At 41.5% G+C, this 13,398-nt stretch overlaps 2 protein-coding genes across 2 annotated transcripts in view; one reads left to right on the top strand and one right to left on the bottom strand.

The window, feature by feature from the left end:
* The window catches only part of LOC139337564 (histone H2AX-like), a 238,104-nt gene that overhangs the window by 92,731 nt on the left and 131,975 nt on the right, over window positions 1-13,398 (bottom strand). The gene's annotated exons all lie outside the window — the stretch shown is intronic.
* LOC139339043 (E3 ubiquitin-protein ligase SMURF2-like) overlaps window positions 179-13,398 on the top strand; it is a 64,652-nt gene continuing 51,432 nt past the window's right edge. Inside the window, exon 1 of the mRNA XM_070974478.1 lies at window positions 179-591. Within this exon, the coding sequence (XP_070830579.1) occupies window positions 540-591 (52 nt within the window). The 5' untranslated portion in view covers window positions 179-539. The remainder of the gene's footprint in view (window positions 592-13,398) is intronic.

Raw genomic sequence — 13,398 nt, forward strand, 5'->3', positions numbered from 1 at the left:
ATGTGATTGCGATGTTGGTTGCTGATACACACTTTACAACAGAGCCGGAGTGAACGTGCCTCTAGTTTGCTTGCTGAAAATCTAAGATATTGTTTGATAATGCTTTTATTTTGAACGATTGTACCGGATGTGCTCTTTCTCTCCCTGACCCTGATTGTCCGCCTGCAGTAGCAGTCTTGACCATCATCACGATCAACTTCAGTTAAAGCACAGGCAGGGTAGACGCCTGCCTGAATGGAGAGGAAGCAGCTCACTTGATTTCCACCAGGATCCGTGGCTCGCGGCACGAAAGGCATTTAGGAATGCTATTTGCATTGTTAATTGAAAAGGGGCTAAAGTGAAAGTGTTATTCCAACGATGTGATTATGATACGATTACATTGCATACACAGTCAGCGTGATTTGCTATGGTGACACTACAAGCTAACCCCAAGCTAACAGAGGGATTGTTTTTGGAGATATCTTTTTGAAAAACGCATACGCTTACACATGAATTAGATATTTTTTGTGAATTTTCATCAAGCTGGAACACAAAGGGGAATGTCTAGCCAAGGAGTTAGGAGAAATGGCCCAGTGAAGCTGCGGTTGACAGGTAAGCGAATTTAAACCCCCCTCCTGCGCCGCACGGAGACGTTAGCAAGTTAGCATGCGAGCCAACCAGGCTAACTAAAATCTAGTAGCTACCGCTTAGACACTGGCGCAAGCCCATGTGTCTTGTGTGACATGAAAATGTTCAACTCATGTTCTATTTTATGTTATATTATTACCACGTTTCATTGCTTAATTCAGCTGAATGTGACTCACGCCAACGCACTAAGCATCGGAAGGAGCCTTGTTCGTTAGCAAACATTAGCTGCGACAACAACGCTGTTTATGATGTATTAACCTAGCTGGCTAACATCACTTTTGGCTGGTTATCGCTTCAGCATCATTATTAATGGGTTTCTTCCAAAGATCGTTTTGCATGAAATACTTAAGATTGATATCGGTATTTCTGTGCTAATGTCCATCTGTGCCTATAGTCGGTCATGGTAATTTTTAAGGTTATTTTTAACAGTTCCTTAACCATCATTTAAACACAACTACATCTAAGCATTAATCATAAGGACTTGTCCTCTTCTGTGTAGACATGTGCCAAGTACATTTCAGGAGGTAGAGGACATACTGTGTGTGGCTTCATACATGGGGTTTATTAAATGTGGAGTCACAAAGAACATTTTTTTTTTTAAAAAAAAGCAGACATCGTGTCACATATTCTGGTGCTATTCCCACTGACCTTCATGTATATAATGACTGTCATTGTGGTGGTCATTAAAGAATAATAGTGGAACAGCACTGACGTTTTATGCACATATATCTGCAGTATGTCCATTTTGTTCCAAGGGAAACGTTTTCTGGTTTGCTATGAAGAGCTGTGCATTTTATGTTTAACCTGTATGGATGGATTTATGCTGAGACCAGACGAATCCATCTTTTTTGTATTTTCCTAGTGGCATCAAATGATAAATCTGACTGCGGAAATCTTGTTTTAAGACTCACAGCAGTGTGGTATAACTTTGAATTCCCATGGCATAGCTTTGGCAGGTGCTCTATCATGCTATGGTTTTTGGTAGGATAAGACACATCATGTGAATGAAGTGTCTTCTCATTCAGCAAACTGTGCTACAAGTGAACAACAGGTTCATTTACCTCGAAAGGTCGAGTAATACGGTAAAGAGAGATGACTTTCAAAAATCAAGCCTACCCAGATGTCCTTCGTTTTCAGCAGCCCTGGATTCCCCCCCATATGGGGAATGGTTTTAAATGGGCTGCCGTGGTCTTCAGACGGAATCCCAGGAATGTGAAACCTCAGAGGAAATGTGAGTCTTTCCCAGTCATAGACACATCCTCTGTCTGTCCTTCACTAGAGAGAAGGGATAAGGGAAACTGTGTGTGAGGGGGGAGATAGAAATTAGGTTTCATGTGGCAGAGGGCGTCCAGAATTATTGCTCTCGGTGATGATCAGTGATGTTAAGTCTACATTTAGACTTGTGCATTCATTTAAGCTTTACATGTGTTTAGTTGTGGCCACACTTGATTTATGTGTCTGAGACTGTGTGCGTTTAGACCTAACATTGCATACCAGCCCAAGTCCAGTTTTACTCTGTCTGCTCTGTGGTTTCTTTCATAGTTTGCATGTTTTTTTTTTTTGTTTTTTTTTTTGCTTCCTCTCAGTGATAATTAGAATTGCTTAAGCCAAAAGCTGGAATATAAGGAAATTAATGGATTTAGAACAATTGTTGTGCTCCATTGCTGAGAACAGTTTTTCTCAAAATTTGGGTTTTCTGTTCATATACCAGTTAATTTGCTAAACAATATGAATAGGCTGAGGGGTCAACAAGCCACAGTGTTTAGATCTTGTGCCCAGACAAATAAAATGGAATTTTTTTTATCTGAAATGAGATCGCTTCAGAAAGATTTACCTGCCATGCTTGTTGGTATCATCTGAATGCATCTGTTATATGCAGCCCTTTGCCTTACTGCCATTTCCCAGCCTTCATTCCTCCTGGCCACCATACATTCTCTCTAAGCAGGAGCCAATCAAATCACAGTAAAACAATGGCTCTGTATCAAACAGGTTCTTTGCCTCAGAATTCCATTGTGATTTGAATTCTGTTACATAATTCTGAATTTCAAAGTCAATCTTTTTTCTGGCTTGCTTGTACCTCTTCAGTGAATTTCTGTATGCTTGACCTCCAGCTTTTGCTGATGTCTGTAAGTGGCTACAAGTTTTTGCAGAAGCAGTGCCAAGGCTAAACACTGTGCTGTGACCAATAACACATATCTATTTACAACTGGGGCAAGTTATGTACCCTTGCAGAAGCTCTTACTTTATTTCTTTTCATTTTGATATTTCAGCCACAAATCTTCACTTTATTTTCAATTCTTCTCAGATGAAAGTAAAAAAAACAAACCAAACCAAAAACATGCATTGGTAGTACTGATGCAAACTGAAAGTCAGCCACATTACGTTTTTCTTCTAGTTCTTTTTCTTCTGTTTCCTCACGATAATATAAAATTGGGCTGGTGTTGGTCTTGAAATTCTCCCCCCACCAAAGTGAAGCCTTTCCTAGACAGGAGTTACACAGACAGCTCAATTTGAAGTGTGCGGTTATAGTTTGCCACCTTCACTGGATCACCTCTTGTCACAGCAGTGGATTAGAATTTATGCAGGGTGGGTTTACACACACTGCAGGATTTTGACCGGAGTCATCCTCAGTTGAGTCATCCCACACTGCATTCAAATGCCACCTTCTAGATTCCTACAAAGACATTTTTAGAGCTCCTCCTTATGTCTAGAACATTTATCTGGGACAGCTGCTCTTTGATGCTTAAATTAATAATAAAAATAAACTTCCTAGCTTGAATTTGCTGGTAGGCGGTGTGTTGTAATGTCCCCATAGAGCTTGCTGCCAAGCTTATAAAACACAGCAATCTTGGATTTCAAGAGCAGTTATTCCTAACACTGCAGGGAGCCGACAATCGGTGTAGTTCCCCCACCATCTCCTGTGCCGTGAGACTTGGTGTATGATTTAGTTGAACTGAACAAGAACAGGGTGTTTTCCCTCACTTTCCCTCACTGGATGGAATCCGGAGTTTCTCAAAGGTGAACGACATGAAATGTACAAGGGGATGAATCCATCTCTCACCCCCTTTTTCAAATATGGCCTCTTGGCTGCACTGTGCTGTCACTGCCTCGGCTGTGAGGAAGGGAGTCTGTCTATGTGATCCATTTCCTCCATTAGCCTCCAGTTGGCATGCAGCAAGCAAGGAACGACTGGAAGAATCATCTCAGGATTCTTCCTGTTCTGTGTGAGCGCGTGATACTCAGGCAAGTGAGGAAAACCACATATACATTTTTCATCTATTCTCATGCTTTGTGCGTGTGTGCATGTGGCGCGTCCCTCATTCTAACATTTTGGGAAGCTAGTGCTGGAGCTTATGTGTGTGTTGAAAGGGGTGGGGGGGTTAAAGCCAGGAAGCTGGTGATTAAGATAAAGATCCAGCCTCTGTCCCTGGTCCAGCATTAGCATCGTGCCAGAGTGCATTTTAGGGGAAGTTATGAGGGACCACTGTCTCAGCATTCACTGTCAGCTCACAGAAAGTACAGCTGTGTGTGTCAGCTTGTTTGTATGTGCAAGTTTGTGTTCTCAAAATAGAAGACAAACGTACACTTTCCGCGTAAATGCACACAAATGCACTCATATACAGAGTTGAGGTTCCACAGGATGTACTGTCAGCACGCGATGCTGAGCTAAATTTGGGCTGTCGGATTCCTAAAATATAAGAAATTAATGTTGCAAAGAGTGCACTATGGCACTATTAGAATTTTAGGTTATTTTGCCCACATGAGGCAGCTAGATATTCTGCATTATGTAAAAAGCTTTTTTTCACATTAGAATGTGAGAAGAATTAAAAATTGTATGATGAGAGATGAATTTATTCTGTTAAATCGTCGATGTATACTTCCCTTTTCTTGGATTGGAGTAAAGGAGCCAGAAATGAGAGGAATTAAACACAGGCATTTGGAAATAACTCTCACTGATAGGTCTCCTGAATTTGGCAGGAATGGTAGGTAGACATATTCCTTTATATTTTGCCTCCAGTTTTGAATCTTAAAACCAGTCTCACAAGTTACAACCATCTCTGACTCACTACTTCATCCTCACCTTGAACAGATTAGATTGGTGGTATTAGGCTGCTTGCCAGTTTTGCTGGCCTCCCTGCATGATTTGAATGAAAGCTGATTACAATAGCAATAGTCACACTTAATTAACACATTGTGGGCAGCTGGTAGTGCGGGGACTTGGACTATGCATGTGCTGTGGTGTAATTTAGTTTGCTAAGTCTAAACTGTTTCATTACCAAGTGGCTTTTTTTCCCTTTCAGACAATACAAAGTTTTGACAGTTGAAATGTGGACGAGAGTTCGTAATTATGATTCATCAGCACACAATGGACGTGAGTCATGCAGTGACGTGCTTGTGGTGTAGCTCCCTGTTTTATGTATCCCTGGCACCAGCTTAATTTAGGAACAAGTAATGCTCCGGCATAAAGTGCAGCTTGACCCACTTATGAGGTAATTAATAGGCACTGCTCAGAATCCCTGATTCGTGCAGAAGTTGCCTCTAACTGTTCTTAAAATTTTCACCAAATTTATCTCCATTTTTGTTACCACACGTGCACTGAGAAACACAGGGTGAAAAAGATTGCCTGCACCTACAACATGATGATTTACTGGTGTATTTCTTGAAAACAATATATTGGACCTCAGGCAGGATGAGAGAAGGTAATCTGCTTGTCTGCAGCCTCAAACCTGTGACCTAAGGAAGAACCCATGTAGAAGATTGCTCACGAACCTGAGCTACCCAGACCCTCACATAAGTAAGCCTTAGCTGTTCAGTATGCACCTCTTATCTCTACAACACCACACCGAAAATGCAGTGTGTTGTTTGTGGAGGTCATTGGGCGATCCGTCTTCGCAGTCCACTGCCTTTTTGAAGTCTGAGGTTTGATGTTTGGACGGTTTAAGCCAGCCTGCACAAAAGTATGATGTGTTCAAGCCTACGTGCCCATTTCCATACTGCTTACCTCTGGGTTTCCTCTGTCTGGAATCAGACACTTCCTACTTTACTTGGCTCTTGGATTTTTTTTTCCAAGCCTGTCCATCAGTGCGATTTCTGAACAAGCAGTGGAGCACAATGTGTTACTCTTAGAGATTTGAAGGGAGAGTATATATATGTACACACAGATGATTGTAAGAGAATAGATCTTTTTTTCATCTCGGTGAGTGTGTACCTATACTGTGCAGTTGTGTTTGGAGGCCTGTTTGTGTTCTTCATCTCAAACATTTTACACTTGATCTGCCAAGACAAGCGAGATGCCCAAGTAGGGCAGGCTCCGCTGCTGTTGTCAGCCCTTCTGTCATCATCCCTCCTTCCATCAGCTCATCTGATGTTCGCAAGTTTATATAAAATAAGATAATCCTTTTATTAATTCCACATCGGCCAATTTGCAGTGTTGGAGCAGCAACTGGCAACAGGTTAGTAACATGATATAATGGTATAAAAAGAGCATCACAGAGAAGCTGAGCCTGTCTGAAGTAAAGATGGGAAGGGGTTTACCACTCTGTGACAGACTGCACTGGCAAATTAAGCAACAATTTAAGAATAATGTTTCTCAACATAAAATTGCAAAGAATTTGGAGATTTCATTGTCAACATTGTCAATAACAGAATCAGAATCAGAATTCCTTCATTGATCCCTGAGAGGAAATTGTTTTTGTTGCAGGTGCTCCTTACAAGAATAGATATAATATATAGAATAAAATTAGAAAAGACAAGAAAAGAATATATATATATATAAACAAAACAAAATATTTATACTCAGCCTGCTGCCCCAGCACGCAACAGTGTAGAGAATAGCACTAGCCATCACAGACTCATAGAAAGTCCTGAGCATAGTCCGGCAGATGTTGAAGGACCTCAGTTGCCTCAGAAAATAGAGATGACTCTGGCCCTTCCTGTAGAGAGCGTCAGTGTTCTTTGCCTAGTCCAGTTTATTGTCAATATGTACCCCAGGTACTTGAAATCCTCCACAATGTCCACACTGACCCCCTGGATGGAAACAGGGGTCATTGGTGCCTTGGTTCTCCTTGGTCCACTACCAGTTCCTTAGTCTTTGTCACATTTAGTTGCAGATGGTTCTGCTCACACCATGTGACAAAGATGTCCACAGCAGCCCTGTACTCATCCTCATCACCCTTACTGATACATCCAACTATTGCAGAGTCATCAGAAAACTTCTGGAGGTGGCAGGTCTCTGTGCAATAGTTGAAGTCCGTGGTGTAGAGGGTGAAGAGGAAGGGAGAGAGGACAGTCCCCTGTGGGGCCCCAGTGTTGCTGACCACTCTGTCTGACACAGTGTTGCACGCGCATATACTGTGGTCTGCCAGTCACGTAGTCCACAACCCAGGACACTAGGGTTGGACACACCCACCGACCGACCGACCGACCGACCGACCGACCGACCGACCGACCGACCGACAGACCGACAGACAGACAGACAGACAGACAGACAGACAGACAGACAGACAGACAGACAGACAGACAGACAGACAGACAGACAGACAGACAGACAGACATGATTCTGTAGTGGACATCACTGCATGGGCTCAGGAACATTTCCAAAAATCGTCATCTGTGAGCACAGTTTGTCACTGCATGCACAAATCCAAGATGAAACTTTACCATGCAAAGAGGACACAATATATAAATTGGATCCAGAAACACTGCTGCCCTCTCTGGTCTCAAGCTCATTTGAGATGGACTGAAGCAAAGTGGAAAACTGGTCTAACGAGTCAAAATGTGAAATTCTTTTTGGAAATCAAGACCGGCGTGTCCTCTGGGCTAAAAAGGACTATCTGAATTGAAATTGAAGTTCACTATTTCAGTGTGCCACTACTATTCCCGCATGGTATTAAATCATCCAAGCAACTACTGTTGGATTCATATTAACAAGCTTTTAACTCAGAATTGTAGGAGTCAGTCCATTAGCTAATTGTTCACTTTAACCTTTCCTTGCAGACCTGCAGACAGTTCATTGTCACTAGCCTGGATGTTTTAAGGAATAGTAATGGATAGATGCAGTCAGCAGTTGCAGATGTGTATGATATACAAAAATACAAATATTGACTCATTGAAATTAAATTGAAAGTTCGGGGTCTCATTAAATGTGCAGGTTCATTTCAAATGGGAAAAATACATGGCAATGCGTCATTCATGTGCTTTTTACTATAATACAACTGTTGCAATCTAATTACAAAATAAGTGCAATCTTGATAAAACATACAAAACACAGGACTGTCTTGCACCAGTTACAACATGGGCAGTTTTTCTAAAGGTAGTGAGAAGTCTGGCACAAGAGAGACTCCTTTGCACTGACAATATGCAAGGTTTTTGATTTTAATAGCCTGCATTTAAAGACCAAAACACAGATGTTTGTCAGTCTTTGCTTGAATCTGTTGCCTTTGGCGTCTAAGCCAGAAGTCAGTGCCAAAGTGTAAACCAGTCTTAGTCTGTGGAATTTCTAAGAACCTGTGTGTAAAATACACACTCTGCAGTAAGCCTAATTGGGCTCGTTAATTACCTTCATTTCATTTGCAGCAAATGACTCAGTTTGGCTGGCTGTGGATGTTGTACTGAATTTTTCTCTTGTATAAGTACTCAGTATTATAGATTATTCTGAAAGAGATGATACTCCTGTTCCTGTGTGTGTCTGCTTGAACTTGCCTGTAGCGCTAGTTTGGGGTCACTGTGTTGTGGTGAGGTTTTGTAGTGCAGTACAGATCTCTATACCCAAACTTCCTCTGCCTCTGTTTAGTCTGCATTACTAGCATGTATTTCAATTTACCACACACACTAAACAGGTTGTGTACAACCATTTGGTGTTCACGTGGCCATCGTCATCATATGGAAACGTTTGTATTCACTTTGTGATGAAGCTGTTCCAGCTGTATTTATCCTTTCTGTTATCAGTATATGTAAAACGAAAATACAGACGACAAGGATTTTTAAACAGAGTAGGCAAAATGATGTTGTGCATTTTGCTTAATTTGTGGTGAAAGCATGAAAAAACTCTCACTGTGCATGAGGTAATCCTAAGCAACAAAGTTATATATCTGACCATATCGTCACTTGATATCACAACATGTCTCAACTCAAAGCATGATGTGTGGTCATTTGTGTTATTTTACCTCCCCAAAGCAAGCAAAATCTTATACAAAACGCATGTGGCTTACTGACTGTATGATACTTAAGTTTTAAGGTTTTTAAGTTATCCTGTATTGATCCTAGTCGAGAAATACTTTGTCTGTGTTTAACACTTCCTGAATATTAGAAGCCGTGGGCAGCCACTGTGCAGTACTTGGAGAACATCTCCAGTTCTGAGGCATTGCCTTGGCAGGAGAATTAACCAAACACACATGCTCTTTAAATAATAAATGCAGAATAGTTAAGATCACCTTGTGGTTCAGCAGTACTATTGTAGGCTGACCTATTTTCCTTCCTTTTCCAATAATCTGCAGACATTGAGCCAGAGTCAGTGCAGCATTTATCTAACCCATCGCTCACCTGCCCAGCGGTAGCGTAAGTGTGGCTGTGATGATAGCGCACAAAAGACAGTCTTTGCTTTTCATCTGAGTAACACGATGTATAATTAACAGCAGAATCTCAGTAAGATAGATGTTGAAGTGTAAGATAACTTAAATCCACAAATATTTCATTATTGCAGCCCCTGAATCCAAGTATTTACCAAGAGCCCCAATTTTCCCCCTTTCCTTACCCTGTTAATCTTCAAATTGCTCTGTGAAATGAACCCCTTGGTATATTTTTTTGTTTTGGAGTTTGCCATTGCTAATGCTGATTTACAGGGATGTAATTTCATAATGTGGGTGAAAAGGGAACGCGGAGCTGTGGTCATCTCAGTTTGTCTTCTGTGCTCAAGTTTCATGCTGTGAGGGAACACTCGGTTCTCTGGTGTGTTGAATCATACCATCTCATTTCATTGATACATTTGCTTTCCGTTGACCTGTGGATATTTCTATTAGGTTTAGCACATTTAACATAAGCACAGCACAGCACAGCACAGCACAGCACAGCACAGCACAGCACAGCACAGCACAGCGGACACAAAGGAGCATTGCTCTGGAGAGATGTTAGCTGTGTGCTGCTGGTCAATCCTCTATAAATTCTACTACTACTTGATATCCGATCAAGCTATAATAGTTTTGAAAAATGACTGTTAAGAATGACAGATTCAACCTGGCTAAACATTTTTACTTTCTTTGTGTCTCTACACAACTCTGTATTTTAGGAAGAATTTGGCATATGAGGAGACTGTGCCGAAATCTCACAGGGTGCTGCCAGTCTCATAACTCAGCTTTACTGTCCTCCGCTCATGACCTGCATTTTACCATGTTACACACAGGGAGGTTACGGGCTTTCTACCTGACGATAACCTTTTCTGCTCAGTGAAAATTCACAGATTATACAATGTATTGTATAAAGCATGCATTTATATTATTCTTTTCATCATAATATAGCCTCTGAATATGCTTTTTTTGTAGATAGCTTTGTTCTGGGACTGGTTGTTTCAGTCAATCCTTACTTTTATCTGCTTTTTAAATTGCTTTTGAACTTGGTGGCATCAGTGTACTTCTGCGCAGGAAAATGGAAAGACTGAACACCTCACTATTGCATAACAGCCTCTGACTGGATAGGAGGTGGTCTTCAATATGCAGAATACATTAAACTTTCCAAGTGCTTCAGGAGGATTTTCCTGCAGAGTATATAGTGGCAGAGGAAGAAGAAGAGAAATATCACCTTTTCTTTTCATGTGCCTTGAGCATAATATTTCTGACAGCCTCTGAGAATTATGAGGGGAGGCAAAAAACCTGAGTCTTAAAAATTTAATTTGGAACATATGAAGAGGCAGGTAATTGGTCTACAAATGTGTTTTTCTGCAGTGTTGCTCTTGCCCTTTCCTGCACCCTGCCTATCCGCCTTACGGTCACTGTCTGAACTCTATCTCCCCACAGCAGCCTCTCATGTGTCTTTGCATCTTGCATTTCTCTCTTCAGTCTTTTACTCTCTCTTTTCTTTTTTGAACAGGATGTCCCTCATGTCTCTGTCATTTCTCTCTCTTCCTTCCTCTCCCTCACTCACCCCAGGATCTAGTCCAGACAGCTGACAGACGACTCCACCGGTGTGGCTCCAGTGTGGTGTTTGTTTTTTTTTTTTTCTTTCTTTATCTGTTCTCAGCTTGTAATGTTCACACATGCGTGCACACATGCATACACAGACGCACACACAAACTTCCTGTGCTGGTCCCTCAACACAGTACAATACTTAGTGCATGTCAGAGTTTGTTTGGGGACCCTAAGGAGTTTGTGAGGGGATTCCAAAAGTAATGCATTCATTCTGCTTTTATTTCCTAGAAAACATATAACAAATATTTACACTGCACGCCACTTAGTTACCTTATACAGTGTCGATAGTTTAACAATTTAATGCCAAATCAAGAGAGCATTATACCAAATCAACAAAATAATTATGTATATTATAATCAGAAATCTTTGACAAATGCTAAACAGCTAAAACTTGGCCAAGAATCAAAGTAATGCTATTTAAAGAATGTTATCGTCTCATGCTAAGCCTCAATCTCTATGAGACACTGTGACGCCTCCTCCAGTAGAGCAATGTTTAGTACAAGTGTGCAGTGTATTAAAGTTAATGAAAACTGAAAGTAGAAGCAACAGCAACAGCTCTGTTGTTAAAATTCAGGAATAATAATAATAAAACTGAAACGACTTCAAAACTAAACTGAACTATATGTGTGTGTGTGTGTGTGTGTGTGTGTGTGTGTGTGTGTGTGTGTGTGTGTGTGTGTGTGTGTGTGTGTGTGTGTGTGTGTGTGTGTGTGTGTGTGTGTGTGTGTGTGTGTGTGTGTGTGTGTGTGTGTGTGTGTGTGTGTGTGTACATTTTTTTTTTGCACCCAATATCAAGTATTTTTCTCTTCATTCCTTGAAAATGAAAAATGTCAGTGTGCAATGTCAAAGAAGACCACAGATCTACCACTGTTGACAGGCTAGAGTTGTAAATATTAACTTGTTTCTGCCTGTGAGTAAAGAAAAGTCTTTTCACTGCTGAAGCAGGAAGGCAGGTTAAACTTCAACGATCACACTTTCCTCCCCCTCACTGTTCTCCTGCTACTGTTTCTGTGGTCAGACGGCCCACCTCTGTGTGTGTGTGTGCGTGCGTACGTGCGTGTGCGTGCGCATATCCGTGTGTGTGTGCGTATCCGTGTGTGTGTCTGGTAGACCACTCAGCATTTCTACTGTATGAACATGCAAATAGTCTGTGTTTTCAGTTCAGTTTCAGTGTGGGAAAGAGATGGTCAGAGGATGTGAATGATGCAGTGATTTTTATTGTGGGATGAGGATCAAGTAGCTCGAATGGCGCCATTGTGGCACACCATCCCACTCCTCTCTTAATATAATCACAGTAACAGCAGGATTTCCCACCTTTTTTTACAAAGGAGCAGAAGTAAAGAAAGATGATTCCTTCTATTCTCACTCCAATAATGCATTAACAGTGAGGGATTTGACCCCTCAATCACCAACAACAGGTATTTTTTGATACCAATTTCCCCTACTTCAATTAAAGTACTGTCCCCTTTTGAAGTTCAGTAGTTGGATTATTGCACCAAGCTAAATGGTGGTCAGGTTATTTCCATTTTGTGTGCTTCTGGGTCACACATCACCACTCTGCACTGCCAGACAACAAAAAGATCTGGACTTGTCGTACAGACTCTGACAGGCTCAGCTGAGTTTATGTGTACACAGAGATATGGAAAACCACTCCAACCTAAAGTAACCTCCCTACATGTCATTCATACTCAGAGTGACAGGAAACATGGCAAGGACTGCCCCATCTCTCTCTCTCTCTCTCTCTCTCTCTCTCTCTCTCTCTCTCTCTCTCTCTCTCTCTCTCTCTCTCTCTCTCTGGCATTAACTGTATGTTAGACATATTTAAAACATAGACACATTTAATATCTTGTCTCTTCCCCAATGGCTGTGGCATATTGTCAGTGGATGGTGGGCCTGATGTGATTGGTGATATATGGGCAGTCATATGCCATTACATACAAGAGATAGCTGTCTGTATGACGCATTATCTGTTTGAGACAGCAGAGTGCGACTGATTCAACTTAATTTCACAACAGTCTAACTCGCGTATATACCAGTTTCAAACTGCATCTGTTTGAGCTTGAAACTGATATAACAACAGTTTGTTCAGCACACTGGCTGTCCCTTGTTGCTTTCAGGTTTGCAGAATGAGATGTACGGCTGGCATGTTGTATTACCCAGGGCTTCATCTCTGCCTCCCTCCATCACCCCTTTTATCTTTATCACCATATTCTCTCTTTCATTACTACAGTTCTCTTCTTTTATTGCTCTCTTTTTCACCTCTTGGTGCTCTCTGGATCACCTCCACGGCCCAACCTCCGAATACTGTTTTCCACTTAATCTTGCGCATCATCTTCCTCTGCCTCGGTCTTCTCTCATCTTCTTGTTTCTAAAGGCTAGTAGTCCAGACACAGATACTTAGTGAATGAATCTCAGCATCCATATGGGAACACACACACACACACACACACACACACACACACACACACACACACACACACACACACACACACACACACACACACACACACACACACACACACTCTCTCCTGTGGGAATGATATAGTAGTTGTGGTTTGAAGCACCTACTACCACTATTCACACTACTTAGCAT

Source organism: Chaetodon trifascialis, chromosome 2, assembly GCF_039877785.1.
Source record: "Chaetodon trifascialis isolate fChaTrf1 chromosome 2, fChaTrf1.hap1, whole genome shotgun sequence".
Lineage (NCBI taxonomy): Eukaryota > Metazoa > Chordata > Actinopteri > Chaetodontiformes > Chaetodontidae > Chaetodon > Chaetodon trifascialis.